At 39.7% G+C, this 14,433-nt stretch overlaps 3 protein-coding genes across 4 annotated transcripts; all 3 read right to left on the bottom strand.

Annotated features, from left to right (window-relative positions):
• Positions 1 to 24: 24 nt before the first annotated feature.
• On the bottom strand, positions 25 to 2,995 carry csrp3 (cysteine and glycine-rich protein 3 (cardiac LIM protein)). The gene is made up of 6 exons (XM_077712515.1): positions 2,851 to 2,995; positions 1,987 to 2,098; positions 1,153 to 1,324; positions 538 to 667; positions 263 to 356; positions 25 to 188 (listed from the first exon to the last, which is right to left on the bottom strand). The coding sequence occupies exons 2-6, from the start codon at positions 2,096 to 2,098 to the stop codon at positions 124 to 126; spliced, it is 573 nt and encodes a 190-aa protein (XP_077568641.1). The 5' UTR covers positions 2,851 to 2,995; the 3' UTR covers positions 25 to 123.
• Positions 2,996 to 3,624: 629 nt separating this feature from the next.
• Positions 3,625 to 10,514, bottom strand: e2f8 (E2F transcription factor 8). Of its 2 annotated transcripts, none has more exons than XM_077713187.1 (13): positions 10,237 to 10,514; positions 8,985 to 9,218; positions 8,740 to 8,893; positions 8,305 to 8,628; positions 8,065 to 8,226; positions 7,832 to 7,963; positions 7,283 to 7,501; positions 7,130 to 7,202; positions 6,300 to 6,771; positions 5,446 to 5,712; positions 5,235 to 5,367; positions 4,653 to 4,972; positions 3,625 to 4,372 (listed from the first exon to the last, which is right to left on the bottom strand). In XM_077713187.1, the coding sequence occupies exons 2-13, from the start codon at positions 9,153 to 9,155 to the stop codon at positions 4,199 to 4,201; spliced, it is 2,601 nt and encodes an 866-aa protein (XP_077569313.1). In that variant the 5' UTR covers positions 9,156 to 9,218; positions 10,237 to 10,514; the 3' UTR covers positions 3,625 to 4,198. The 2 variants fall into 2 exon arrangements, with proteins under 2 accessions (XP_077569313.1, XP_077569312.1); XM_077713186.1 differs by having other exon boundaries at positions 5,446 to 5,718.
• Positions 10,515 to 11,791: 1,277 nt separating this feature from the next.
• Positions 11,792 to 14,299, bottom strand: slc10a2 (solute carrier family 10 member 2). The gene is made up of 6 exons (XM_077713711.1): positions 13,824 to 14,299; positions 13,556 to 13,674; positions 12,868 to 12,956; positions 12,607 to 12,782; positions 12,176 to 12,333; positions 11,792 to 11,867 (listed from the first exon to the last, which is right to left on the bottom strand). The coding sequence occupies exons 1-6, from the start codon at positions 14,219 to 14,221 to the stop codon at positions 11,800 to 11,802; spliced, it is 1,008 nt and encodes a 335-aa protein (XP_077569837.1). The 5' UTR covers positions 14,222 to 14,299; the 3' UTR covers positions 11,792 to 11,799.
• Positions 14,300 to 14,433: the final 134 nt, after the last annotated feature.

Here is a 14,433-nt window from a genome sequence, read left to right on the forward strand (position 1 = left end):
CAAATAAACATTTTGGTAGAAATGTTTACCACAAACATAAACAAAAGTAAAGTTAATAATGTAATGGTAACTCTCCATGTGCAACAATAATAGTTTAAAGCCAGTTCATTTTTCCCACTGTCGTTACTCCAACATGGCGGCATTCCCAAGTCCAAATCCTTTTGGCCCAAAGTTCTTGGCATAGCAAACTTGGGTGAAATAAAACAGTAGTATTAATATATTTTTTAAGTTAATTAGTTTGAGACAATGTAACACAAGATACCTTTACAGTAGATCTCTCCATCTTTGTCGGTCACTGTAGTCGACTCCAGACTTTTACCACACATGGCACAGCGGAAACACGTTTTATGCCAGGGCTGCAAATATGTATTTGTATACATTATTACATGGTTCATCCCTGTAGTACTCATTTTCCTTACATAAAAACCATAGCTAGTGATGGGAATGTCATTAAAATCAGTGAATATTCATTTGTTGGCAAACATAGGAAATGACAACTACTAACATTGCATGTTGAGTGGTTACTGCGCTCCTTACCTTCCCGCCTCCCATCACCTTTTCTGCTGCGTATACAGCTTTGGAACAGCGAGAGCAGTGATCGGAACTTCCGAACTTCTGGGAAATCTTGTTAGAAGTAGAGTTGGTTGAAGAGTGCCTTGGTTTAGATCTAACAAAGACGGCCACATGTCATTAGTAGAATGCAATACGCTTGAGTAATTCCAAAAGCATTTGATGTCCAATCCTTTAAAATGTAAAGAATCTACAGCTAAAATATACACTTGTTTCTGAGTAGATCTAATTGTGGATAACCTGCTGTTAAAAGGAAATTCACATTACTTTTTGGGTATTATTTCTTTCATTTCTGCCTCTTTTCACTGTGCGAACATTTGTTTAAATAAATGTAATATTTCAAAACTTAATTATTCATAATCATTCATATATTTTTATATATATATATATATATATATATATATATATATATATATATATATATATATATATATATATATATATATATATATATATATATATATATATATATATATATATATATATATATATATATATATATATATATATATATATATAAATAAATAACTCTCATTTGGATTTGTGTAAAAATTGTTTAGACGTAAAGGAGAGAAATCATACTCATTAGGCTGTAGGTTGACACACTTTCCAACGGGATCAGAACTCAGCGCTCCAGCCCCTTGCCCGTACCCATAACCTTTGGGCCCATATTTTTTCCCGTAGCAAGATTTGCAGTAGATCTCAGACTCATGCGCAGCTACCGTGGTGCTGTCCAGTGCTTTTCTGCAGCTCACTGTGAGAAGAAGCAGACAGATTGTGACAACGGGCCAAGTATGGAACTACCTTCAATATTTCCAAGCCTGTCATTGCCAGAAAGTCAAAGTAAGAATGAATAGTGCTCGACTATTAAAAAGCATTGTGACTTGCCTTGGAGTTCTGGTTAAACAAAACCCACAGCGATCAGGTTTTATCAGTCACCAGAGTCATTACACATACTTTGTTGTGCTGCTTTTCTATTCATAGCCAAAAATGCAAGTGCGAGTTGAAGCTTTGAGAAAAGACTAACTGAGAAGGGAGCAATGAGCTTATCTCAGAGACCTTTTAGATGTCTCAGCGGAACAAGCTGGTCATCACAACATTTGTGGTCGTAACCATATCTTGTTTGTATAAACAAATGCAGTGAAAAATAGGACGGGTGCACAGACGTTCCAGCTGGTATTGTGACCCCCACACATAACATTAGTAAAATATCTGACAGATATTCTTTCACAGTTTTTCTCAATGATCTGGCAATTGGTTGGTGTGCCTCTTATTAATACACATTTCCAAATAGGATGGAGGAGAAGATTAATCAAATAGAACATTGATTGTGACCATCCTAATAATCAATTTAGACCTATATCGTATATCTTTGAATGTATTATGAGGTCTGGACAAATGAGAAAATGTTCTTACTGCAGATAAAACAGGTTTTATGGAAGCTTCTTCCATTACACTGGATCTCCTCAGCATGATAGGCAGTTTTCTCACAGGCTGCACACTTAGCGCCACCTCCCCAGTTTGGCATCTTGAACAAAATACATACGTGAACATGTCATTTGACTGTTTTAGAATAATTGTGTGAATTGTAAGTACATAGGACGTACACAGGAGCTATAAACTATGTTAAGTCACTTTTGAAGCAAAGTTGACATTGTTTCAAATGGAACACTTTTCGACTTCTGTTTTAAACATTCCTTAGTGGTTCTATGTTATTATTATGATAATCATGACCCCGGCAGAAGCATATAACTGACATTCATTCATTCATTTTCTCAACTGCTTTATCCTTACTAGGTTCGCAGGGGGTGCTGGAGCCTATCCCAGCTGACACCCGCTGAGCACTCTGTATCGATGGCCAGCCAATCGAAGGGCACAAGCAGACGCACAACCATTCACACTGACACCCATACTTAGGAACAATTTAGATTGACCTATTTAGGCTGCCTATTAACCGATATAATGCAAGGTTTTTGTCCATGGAAGATTAAAAAAATAAATACACCAGTAAGACGTTTAGTTATATTTACTGATTTGGGCCTATTATCAGTTTGGACAGACTTGTTATCCAAAAAAATTTATGAAAACCCCTAAAAGACCTTTCCCCAACAAGTACCTACGCCCACTCATGTCCAATATATAGCAGCTATGGCATAAACTTCCGAGAATAGAAACTTTAGAAGTATAGCAGCCAAAATCTCCTCATTTAAAATTGATAGTTAAATAAAGTAAAGCAACAAGTGATGGCTGGGGTTGTATATAAAATGAATTGGAACTTACCTTGATTCACGTCTGTGCTTCAGTCCCAAAGTTGCATTGTATTCCTCCAGGCTGTTTTAAATAGGGCCCTCTCAGCATCAGCAGTGACGCTTCCATCAAAGTATCCTCCCAAAATAACTTGTGACTGAGCCAGGTGCTCATAGCCTTCATCACAGGCTGAATGGGGCCTCCACCGTCAGCTGCCCTAACATTTGTTGTAGATTCATCGAGTGACACAGGAGCTGGCACTCGCAACTGAGTGATGCTTTTGGGATTACCTACACACAATACACAGTGGACACACTGCATAGTAGTGACTGGCTGCATATTACCGTCAGAATGTGAGACATACAGATGGCCGCGGGTTGCTGTAATCACAAAATAGCACATTAAAAACATTTTTAATGAATTCATGCAAACAGGAGACAATGTGGGAGGAAACTGGAGTACCCAGAGAAAACCCACAGACGATTTAGGTTTTTTAATAATAGTATAGTGTGGGAAGTAGTAAGAATTCACTTCCTAATGTTATGTTTGATTCCATTCATCTGGACGCGCTTAAACTGTCTGCACACCAAATTGTAATATTTCTTATTCTGTCTTGCTTACCCGCAGAAAAGTCGCAGGGGTGCTGGAGCCAATCCCAAACAACTATGTACCAACCATTGGCCACATTACGACCACAAAACATAAATATATTTAACATGAAAGAACAGCAGTGAAAGAATTGTCAAAGATAATATGTATCTATAGACTTACAAAAAGTACTGGTAACAAATGACACTGATCACATGATCTTCGTAAATGTTTTTAAGTTATTTTGCATTTCATTTAAGATAACAGAAAGAAGCTTGTTTCTGTATAAATTAAGTAACGAATTACAATGTCTGATTAGGTTTACATAGAATTTAAAAGAAATATTTACGTTCTCATTACTTCCATTTCAAAATGATATTTATAAACGTTTATCTGTGCAACAGTATTCTCTCTTTTTTTTAATATTACCTGGCACTAAATTAAACCATGTATTTTACATTAACACTTTTCAGCCAAAACAAGGCACATACTGTACTGATATCAAGTTTCATCATCTTCAACATTTTGGGGAAAACCATGGCAGCACCCTCATTTGCACAATTACAAATACAATAAAACAAAAAAAATTACAATAGCAATCAGAAAAAAACTGTGCTGAAACGGCTTTAAAATGTCATTTTCACAACAGCACAGGTTTTAATTTCACAGGAAATGACTACTGTAAGATGCTTACTTAACACAGAATTGGATAAAAATAAACCCTAAAGCAGCAGCCGCCACCACCACCCCTAGGCATAACACCACCTAAAGACAATAGAAATGTTGCACATATTCAAACTGTGTCTTCAGTGTTGACGTCCAGTTTCCTTTGTGGGATGTAAACCGTTTTTGGGGCTCGGTGTGCATTAGGGGAAACCACAGCAGGAGCCAAAGGAGACAAGGGGACTGGAGTGTGGAAGAAGCTGTGCTGAGGAAGCCCCATTCCTTTGGGTGTAGTCATTAAAGGCTAGATAGAGAAAAGAGGAAGCAGATGGCGTTCATATTAGATTTTGCTTCACAAGACGTATCAACTCATTGACCACAATCAAATAGATCTATTGCCCATAATAGCCAATTTGGCACATGGGTGCACCTGCAAAACTCCAAATTTTTATTTCTAGTTTCCTACATTGATTTCAACATATCAGGTGAAGATGCCCAAGTTCATGCACAGGCGCACTGTTTAAGAAACAAGCACAACCAACAGAATGCAGACCTAACTCAAGCTAGATACTTCATTTTCATACCTGTTGGATGCTAATCAGTGCCAGTGATTGCGGCGACTGCTGGACCGTCATGGGCTTGATGAAAACCATCCCTTGCTGCTGTAGAGCCAGAGGGCTGATGACACTGCCAGACCGCTCAGGGGTCTGTGATGAGGCTAGGCAGTTTGCAGGGGGAGGAGTCGAAATGAGACCCATGTTTTGCAGGGTGAAGTTTAGGATAGCGGGACTGGGACTTTGGATTCGTTTGACGTGCTGGATCAAATGTGGAGGGGTGGCTGCAGCCGCGCTGTGTAGACGAAAGCTGGTGGGTGTCACCTCCTGGACAGGGGGTGGTCTGGATCCTGTTTGAGCCAGAGCATTCATATCATTATTATTTAGGTGAATAGGTCCTAATATGATTTAAATCAGAGTATGATTGCAACCCTAGGTGGGGTTTGGGATCAAATTGGATTTTTCGTGTGTTAATTTGTTTTACCATTAGGACAAATACAATGTGGATTTGACAATAATTGCATTCGGGATGAAAGGACTTAGATTGACACATTGTTTATTAAAATGCGGCAATTGCTAGAATTGTGTAAAAAAACGTATTGGGGCTTTTACCTGCATTTGGTGTTTTGTAGATGTATGCAGGACTAGAAGGCTTGTTCATTTCTCCTGTTGAGCCAGGATTTTCCTTGTACGTTAAAACAGACTGCTGGGAGATTGGGATCAGGTATCCTGCTGGTACTAAAGTCTGATTTGGAAAGAGAAACAATGATTAGTATTTTTTCTCTAGTAGCTTTGTGTGTATGTTCGGGAATGGTATCCCAACCTCAGTGCTAATTTGTCCGGGTGTGAGTGGGGCAGCTCTGACTGGTGTTAAACCCAACTCGGTGTCAGAGGTCACCAACTTGTCATCCTTGTCGATGAAGGTCTCTAAACTCTGCTCCAAAGCCTGCGCAACCCTGGCGCCGCCTGGGGTGTTGATGAATTCTGGGTCCAGGTGGAGGGCACGAGGTGAGGGCCTGCTAGAGAGCTGACAGCTGCGAAGGGTCTTCAGACGAGCTTTAAAGACACGGTACTGCTTTGGGGAGGAATCCTGCATCTAAGCCACATGAAGAAGAAGAAAAAGGAAAGGGATATTAATCGCTAAAATTGAACGATTTTTGACTGCTCTTTCTATCTCATCTACAATTCAAGACATACATTGTTCACTTTGTTCCAACTGTTGATTTCATATTTTAACATCTAGAATGTCTGGCAGTTCTGAGATTGAGGGTTTAATTCCTGGTCGGTTATAAATGTCCTGTGTGGAGTTTGAATGTGCTTCCTATGCCTGCGTGGGTTTTCTTTGGCTACTTGCTTGCTACTTCCACATCCCAAAACCAAGATGGTAGGCTAATTGAGCATTCAAAATTGTATCTTTGAATGAGTATGAGCGTGAATGGTTGTTTGCCTCCTTAAGCCCTGTTATTGGCTCGCAATCCGTTCAGGGACTCCTCTGCCTACAGTTGGCTGGAATAGGCTCCAGCACCCCTACAACCCTTGTAGAAATAAGCAGTGTGAAAAATGAATAAACAAATATACATACACCAAAAATAGTCTACAAACCATTTGTAAAAACATTTTGTTTTACAAGTTACAGTATAGTTACATGCAATGTAACCATAAGCGCAAGTTCCTTACCGTCAGGTTGGAGTCCGTCCGTTTGGCTTTAGGAGAACTGCTCTCGGGAGCTGTATCAGAGCAGACCCTTTTGAGCGAAAAGCCCGGTGCTCTCGAAGTGGATTGGCTCGTAGCAGCAAACGGGATAGTGGGACTGTGCCCCGTCTTCTCCTCAAAGGTCATCGACCGAACGGCGTAACTTGTCGGAAGCGGTCTGCCAAGGGGGCTGGGTCGGACAGAAGTCTGGTGCAAATAAACAGCGTAGGGTCCGACGCCCTGCTGCTGAGGTAAGATGACGGGGATGATGGGCGAACATTGGGCAGGGATGTATGCAACACCGTTTGAGTGATGGACGGGCAGCGGAGTGCTGTGCACATTTGTGTGGGCTACAGCCTCCTCGTTTGGATTTGGATATGATGACCCAGGCGGTACCACTGAGCTTGGCTGAATCCCTACAACCATTGCGTTTTCCCCTGCCTGTGGATCTTTAGCTCTGTTAAGGGAGCAGAAGTAGACAAAAACACTGGGTGAGTAATAAATAACATGAGATAACTGTACTTTAAATTTCAATCTAATCTATTCAACAAAGTTAGGCAAATTGATAACCTAAACAACTAACAATTTACATGAACACTATTTGTGCTTTTCTTCCCAAACATTTTTTTAATAGACCTTGGCATTATACGGGAACTTAAAATCCAATACATTATTACAAATATGGCTTTTGCCTCCTTTCAATGTGACTTAGCCCATCTGTTGAAACATTTTAAAAATCGGATGCAACTGCTGAGCACAAAATATGTTTTTTTCAACATGACTGCAAATCCTTCTAAACAACAACTCAAACTTACCCTGACTCCTGGTCAAGTTGAAGCTTACAAATTGCAGCAAGTTGGGCCATTTTGCTCGGGAAATCTCCATCATCTTAGAGCAAAAGATCAATGTTTAGAGAAATGAACTCACCCACCCCACCTCACCACCACCAGCCAAAAAAAATGTCTTACTGAAGGCAGTCTTGGCAGGACTACTGGGGGCCGAGCTGATCTTTCGGCGGTCCTCCTGAATGCTCTTAGCTAGCTTAATGAGAGATGGGTGTCGCGTGAAACTTCTCTTAGAGCCAGGAGGTGACGAAAAAAGGTTTTTGGCACAGTTTTCTACACTGGAGCGAGACTCCAGGACCCTTTTTTTGCAGGATGGAGACAAGGCGAGATCACTTGGCTGATCTGGAACAACAATTGACACAATGTTGATGTATTTGAAAGTAACAAATGTTATATCCTGCTGTTTATGTGGTTCTTTTTGTGCTAATTTTGATCCGCCTGAAAGCTAAGTGCCATTACAGGAAGTTTTGTTAATTTATTGAGAAGTGTATTGCAGTTTATATTCATTATAAGCTTAAATAATGTCCAAATACTGAGCTGCCGCTTCTGTATGAGGAGAACTCTGCGCTGTAGCAGTAATGGTTGACGCTGACTGTTTAATCTTCATGAGAACATTGTACATTATTTGCCACCTGGGGAAAAAAAAAACACATCCAAGTGTCAAATTCCTACCTTTGATTTGACATTTATATGGGCCAACCCATTTAAATGCTGGTTTCTTCCTTTCTTCTGTCAGGTGAACCTTTTCAATGAGTCTCAGACTCCGAAGCACGTTAGCAATGTCATAAAGTCGTCGCACTTTAGCTGCAAGGAGAACACGCACAGGTTATTTATTTACAACTCAAGTAAAACGTCATCAGCTCCAACCACAGAATGCTCATTTATAACCAAAGGGGGAGACTGACTTTTGAGTTTGTTTTCATCCTGAAGTCCACACTGTTCCTCTCGGATGAAAAATTTGGCCGCAATGTCCAGGCTAACCACGGGAGGATTAGAAACAAGGAGGAGCATGACAAACTTCTGGCTCATCACTCTCAGAGATTTGTCCTTCCGACTATTAACAGAGGCTGGCAAAACAAAGATAAAGATTGTGAAATGAGTTTCTTTCTCCCGCACAAAATGTTAATTGCATCCTAGCTTTTCACCTGCTTTGAATTCCAGTCCAGGAAGCTCCACAAAGGACAGATCCTTTTGCCTATGCACAGTACTCTCCGCATGCGTTAACTCTGCGTCCTCATTCTCTTTGCCATCAAAGTCCGTCTTTTTAATCAAGAAGCGCCGTTTCATTGGCTGCATTTGTTGCATTTGCTGGGAATACTTTTGTTCCTCAGCCACTTGCTTGAGAATGGTCAGAGTCTGGGCCAAGTTGGTCCGACCGTGCCAAGTGTAGCGATTCTTTGCAGAACGGCTCACCATGTGAAGGCTTTCGAGAACATTCATGATGTCATAAATGCGCCGACGCTCTACATCTGTGCCAGGGGGAAAAAAAGTCAAATGATTAAGGCCAAAACTACAAACTTAGACCCAATAATAAGTGACTAGCGGGACTAGTTGTTAATGAATTTATAAAGCTGACATACTAAGTTCAACGGCCACCTCATCCAACCAAATCTCATTGTCTGCAGTTTGGTCTGGCCAATCCGGGCGACTGTCGAGGAATTTGTGGCAGAGTAATCCTAGACTTTTATCTTTTCTGCTGATGATTTTCTCAGACTCATCTCCATTTTCAAGATCCTACAAGAAGAGCAAACACATGCGTTAGATTGGAAGTGCATATATGGACACCTGATACAAAGGTGCAATATGTCTTGAGAAAATGATATACCTGTGCAGAATCCATAACTTCATTTAATTCAGAAGGCAGACACGTCCACTTTTCCCGGTTCCGAATCTCCTGACTCGCAGCACTGATGAGCATTTTGAGGTTGGAAGTTGGTGTCCATGGATCGACGGACCCTGTCTGTACGGCTTTCTTAGGAGTTGTGAGTGGACCCATAATGAGCGTTGTGTAATTCCTACGTGATTCCTGAAGTCAAAATTGAGGGGCTATTGCCATCATCTGTTTTGAAATAAAAAAGACAAGCAAAATTATTATATTCCACAATGTCATTCACCTTTAACTGTCTTTAGAACACTCATTTGACGCATAGGCTGCCATTGAATGTAGTCAATCTTCCCACTCCAAATGTTTTTGACATTTACAGTCTATCGTTGTCAATGACATACAATGACTTAAATGGAATAAAATTAAAACAAAGCAAATTACTCAAGTGTTTTATAGCAAACTATAGGATGAAAGTATTTATGTCATTACACATTTTGTTATGTTAAACGCATAATGTTATAGACCACAGTTAAATATATGTAATTTACTGCCTTTGAAATGGTTTCCAGTGACCAAGTTCCCCTTAAAAAAAATAATTAATTCAACTGGTGAGATAAATATTGAATTAAAACATCTGGCTCAACACAAATTTGTAAAGACAGTATAACACTGATTTTGTTAGCTTGCCGATTTCCGAATCTACGATCAAGCGTTGATGAAAATAATTATAATACTTATTATAAAATACTGTCGCATTAGGCAACGCCCCATATCCTTTGGTGTTTAATTTAAAAATAAAAATAACACAAGTATTGGACCAAAGTGACAGACTACTTACTCGTCGAATCAACATGCTGAAAAGTTGCCGCGCTCCCGCCCTTTTAGTCGAAAGGAGCCAATGAGCGCGCGCAAGACAGGAAGTCAAATGGGCGTCCCGCGCAGGTAAAATATTTTTTGAAATCCTTGGCGCCGAATAAGTTCACATCGTGAAAAACAACACTTTGACATTATTCGTAATAATATATTTTAAGATGAAAGATCACAGTCATAGGACTATTTGGTGTACACCTCTCAGTATGTTGCTTAGACATTTTCCCCCGCCACGCAAATTCTAGAAACAACCTCGTCAACAAGCACAAAACTGGGTAAACATAATCTTTTTTAATCTTCGAAAACCACTAATTACCAACCATTCACCTAAAAAACAAATATCTAATGATCTATACAACTATTATACGAGAAAGACACTCACCAAAGGATGCAAGAACCTGCTTAGAAGGGAGTCCCCATTTTGGTTAAACTACTCCTCTTGTGTTCACTCCTGGGTAAATTCAAAAGCTTTTAAATGGGATCCTTGTATTAAACAGCTACGTGAGAGAAGTACAAGTTACAGACTGCGCCCAAAATGTTGAAGTTTCCGAAAAAGCCGCCACTTCTTAGTCAACAAGCTCAGCGAATGGGAAGTTGCATAAAACTGCGTAGGCGTGTCTTCGTGACGTTTGGCTCTCCCATTCTGAGCATGCGTACTGACGTCACATTCATTGTGACCCCACCGGGTCACGAGAGAATTGCAAAGGTCATGCATTTAATCAGCACTCATGATTGTAGCTCATTACCATCGAGGGAAAATGGAGCAGCATGTTTTTAATGGGATAATGTATGGCCATTTTAGAGGGAATTTATGTTGTGATATATTGTAGTAGGGAAGCATTCACTCTTTTACAGAACTTCTTACCCTCACACAGGTCGCGTGGGGTGCCGAAGCCTATCCCAGAAAACTACGTTCACCTGACTAATCGCAGGGCACGACCGTTCACGCCCACACTCATACATAGGGGAAATTTAGAGTGTTCAACCAGACTACCCTGCATGTGGGAGGAGGAAACCGGAGCTGCACACAGTGAGGACCCACCTGGGATCAAACTTTCGGCCCCAGAGTTGTGAGGCCGACGCGCTAATCATTCTTCAACGGGCCGCCGTATAAGGTACAAACTAAGTCAAATAACAAATAAAAAAAAGAATGAAAGTTGACTGTTTGTGAAGATGACAAATGATGAAGATTTCTCATTCTGTCCATTAGGGGAGAATGGTGGCCAATTGTCGTAAGCAAGGGATGTCAATGATCTGACGATAAATGGAGCCTGCAATATCGGTAAGAGTCTGTGACGAACGAAAAGATGGCGCCATTGTCTTGATGTAGGGGCTGGCTCTTGCCAAAATATTGATAATAATAAAAAAGGTGATTCGTGCACAATAATTCTAAATACTAAAAGCCAACTTTATTGATGTAATGTGTTTACTTTACCTAGTTTTTATTCATGACATTTTGGGTAAAAAAAAAACCCTATAACAATGTGCTTTTTGACTACTAAGATGGGACTTCATTAAGAATACATAATGATCAATAGCGTTTGTCTGAGTTTGAAAAATATCCCTCAATAAAAATGGTAATATTTAACATTCAACCACAACCTTCCTGATGCTGTCGGGGTTCACTCGCTTAACTTTGGGGCAAGCAAGCATGGGATTGATTTCCGCTTAGGGATAAGTTCCAGCAACCCTTGCAAGGATACACAGTATGGAAGATGGATGGATAGTATGGGCTTATACCTTGTAATGGTGTACAGTGAAACCTATGCACACAATCCCAACCAGAAGGGTGTGGCAGGTTTTACACTCATCAGGATTATCCTGTTTGTGGAAGTCATCCTGGAAAATACAAAGTCAGGAGAGGCATTATCCTAGAGCTGGGCGTTGTTTCCAAACTGTTAATTCATTATTTTTGAGATGTTGTTTGTGTTTATTTTGCTTCTTCTCATGATGGAGATTGACTCTCTAGTTCAGCTGGTCTTTGGCAATGTGACCTTTTATAGGTTTGGTATCCTGTGGGGTAAAAATCAAGAATTCTTAGTGTATATCATCTTCACATGATTATCATTGGATGGTCACCAAAATTGATCATAGATCTTCATAGCTATTATCTCCATATTTTTAACTTGTAATCTTACAACCACAGTGTTTATCAGTGATGTCAATACATTACAGGCAAAGCCCCCCCCCCCCCTATTTAATTAAATTGAATATTCCATAAGGCGCCGCTTTTGCTCATTATTGATAGGATGACTTCAAGCCCAAGTAAACAGAGCACTACATCACTAACTTGCAAGCTGTGACATGTCATTAACACTCACCTCCCACAAACAGAACAGACACAACAATCTGAAAGATGCTGTAGATAATTGGGAATGTAAACATGGCCTCAAGTTCAGCTGGTCCAAAAGACAATTGGACAATGGTGTTACACAACAGACTGTTCTGTATACCAGTCTCCACAGCAATTGTGCGGCACCTATACAACCCAAAATATAGAATTACAGAACTGTACTGTGAATTTGAGATGAGCATAAGCAAATGTCATATGCTGTGAACAACAAATGATCATAACATGGATCATAATTGCAATTAAAATAACTATTGTACAATACTTTCATATAATATTAACATAAATGATTTACCAACTAAGCCCTCCCACAGTTGGTAAGCCCATGAGAGAGACGCATGCGTTCTCATATTTAACAAATACAACAGGTTTTATTTTTTTCTTTGTTAGCTTTAAACATACCTGTACCATGGTTGACCAAGAAAGTAAGCTATAAGGAAACCCATGCCAAAACCAATAAAGGGGTAGATTGTTCCGATTATCCAAACAGAGGGATCAATGAGCCAGGAAGACTGGTAAAGAATCACCCCAACCACAGAAACGATGACAAGGAAACCAAAGCCTGTTATCGACCCAAACTGTGAAACACAAAGAGAATGAATTAAACATTGCCTTTTAGATTTATTTGAGGAGAAAGAACATTAGATGTTTGTAAATCCTCACCTTTAGGATCTTTTTAGCATAGCTAGGCCATTTATGTTTAACGCACATTCCTACAGGGACTGGGAGAAGACAGCCCACCAAGGTTACACCTGAGGAAACACAATTAGCATCACAGCAATCCCTCGATTATCGCGCGTCTTCACTTAACCCAAATTCACTGATTGCGATTTCACTTATCGCGAATTCACTTATCGCGAATTCACTTATCGCAAATTCACTTATCGCAAATTCACTAATCGAGAATTCACTTATCGCAAATTCCCTTATCGCGAATTCACTTATCGCGAATTCACTTATCGCGAATTCACTTATCGCGAATTCACTTATCGCAAATTCACTTATCGCGAATACACTACTTTGCGATTTTTGGGAGGGATTAATTATAAAAAATACTATATTATAATTATAAAAACATCTCATCAAATCCACACTAAAATGTGTACGCTGAAGCCACTTTTGCTACTAGGACTCAGCACTGTAGAAAACAAAATAGTTATAATAGGGGTGACCTTACTTAGCAAATTTTCGATGTGTGGTCTACATTAACCACAATATTCAAAGAAGAGAAGAATAAAACAAGTCCGACCCAGCATAAAAGAGTGAGTTCAATTAACAAAATCTCCATGTCTTAACACATCATGCACAGTAAAACATATTTATTTGTATCTGTACATAAAAAAATATTTACCAATTGTATCATATGGTATTTGGATGGTGTCTGATGAAGTCCAAATGGAAGTGTAAATGAGCAGACATAATGGCATCATTCCCATGGAAAGTGTGGTGGAACAGGTTGTCATACTAACACTGAAGGAAGAAAAACAGTAGCATGGGCAAAAATACATTCAGTGAGCATAGTGCCACAATGTTTCATATTGCTGTGCTGTCATATCCAATGCATCAAGGTAATATGATGAATAAATTATAAAAACACTGTATACATAAAAGCCTCCTACCTTAAGTCCATGTCCCCATCAAGAAAGCTGCAGATAATATTGGAAATGGTGCCTCCAGGACAGCAACCCAGGATATTAATAGCAATTGCATGAACAGGTAGCACATTAAAGGCAAAACATAATGCAAATGCAGAAAAGGGCATAAATCCAAATTGGCAGAGAAAACCAATAACGATTCCCATGGGTCTTTTCAGGTGCCCCCAAAGTTTTTTAGCGTCCACAGAGCAGCCCATAGCAAACATAATCATTGCCTGTGTGACTGTGAACACAACGCTTATCACTAGATTCAATGTTTCATTTACATCAATGATTGGAAGAAGACAGTTCTCGCCTGAGCAGATTGTGGCATCATCAATGCAGGTGGAGATGTTTGCAGTTGTCTCCTTGAAGCTTGACATACTGAAAATATCAAAGGATGATCTTTACCCAGCAGACTTTGTTAGAAACCTGCATGCAGGTCCCTAAAGGCAGCAATTAAAAAAAATGTTATATTTCATCCATTCTTTTCGTAATCAACATAACTATACACCCCGCTGCTCTCTGTGCCTTATGTGCCGAATTGGTCGGAAGAAATGTTGGTGAAAAATATTTAGAGACCTTATACTATTTA

The sequence above is a fragment of the Stigmatopora nigra genome, chromosome 3 (genome assembly GCF_051989575.1).
Source record: "Stigmatopora nigra isolate UIUO_SnigA chromosome 3, RoL_Snig_1.1, whole genome shotgun sequence".
NCBI lineage: Eukaryota > Metazoa > Chordata > Actinopteri > Syngnathiformes > Syngnathidae > Stigmatopora > Stigmatopora nigra.

Bases quoted from the DNA above. Each gene is read 5' to 3' on its own strand.
- csrp3 (XM_077712515.1), bottom strand. From the start codon at position 2,098: ATGCCAAACTGGGGAGGTGGCGCTAAGTGTGCAGCCTGTGAGAAAACT. The intron at 1,325-1,986 runs GTAAGAACATTT...TTCTTCTCACAG, and splicing joins TAAAACCTGTTTTATCTGCA to TGAGCTGCAGAAAAGCACTG. The intron at 357-537 runs GTAAGGAGCGCA...ACATATTTGCAG, and splicing joins AGGTGATGGGAGGCGGGAAG to CCCTGGCATAAAACGTGTTT.
- e2f8 (XM_077713186.1), bottom strand. From the start codon at position 9,155: ATGGGTCCACTCACAACTCCTAAGAAAGCCGTACAGACAGGGTCCGTC. The intron at 7,502-7,831 runs GTAGGAATTTGA...TTGTTGTTCCAG, and splicing joins ATATAAATGTCAAATCAAAG to ATCAGCCAAGTGATCTCGCC. The intron at 7,203-7,282 runs GTAAGACATTTT...TTTTGCTCTAAG, and splicing joins TCCTGCCAAGACTGCCTTCA to ATGATGGAGATTTCCCGAGC.
- slc10a2 (XM_077713711.1), bottom strand. From the start codon at position 14,221: ATGTCAAGCTTCAAGGAGACAACTGCAAACATCTCCACCTGCATTGAT. The intron at 12,957-13,555 runs GTAAATATTTTT...GTGTTTCCTCAG, and splicing joins AATACCATATGATACAATTG to GTGTAACCTTGGTGGGCTGT. The intron at 12,783-12,867 runs GTGAGGATTTAC...TGTGTTTCACAG, and splicing joins ATGCTAAAAAGATCCTAAAG to TTTGGGTCGATAACAGGCTT.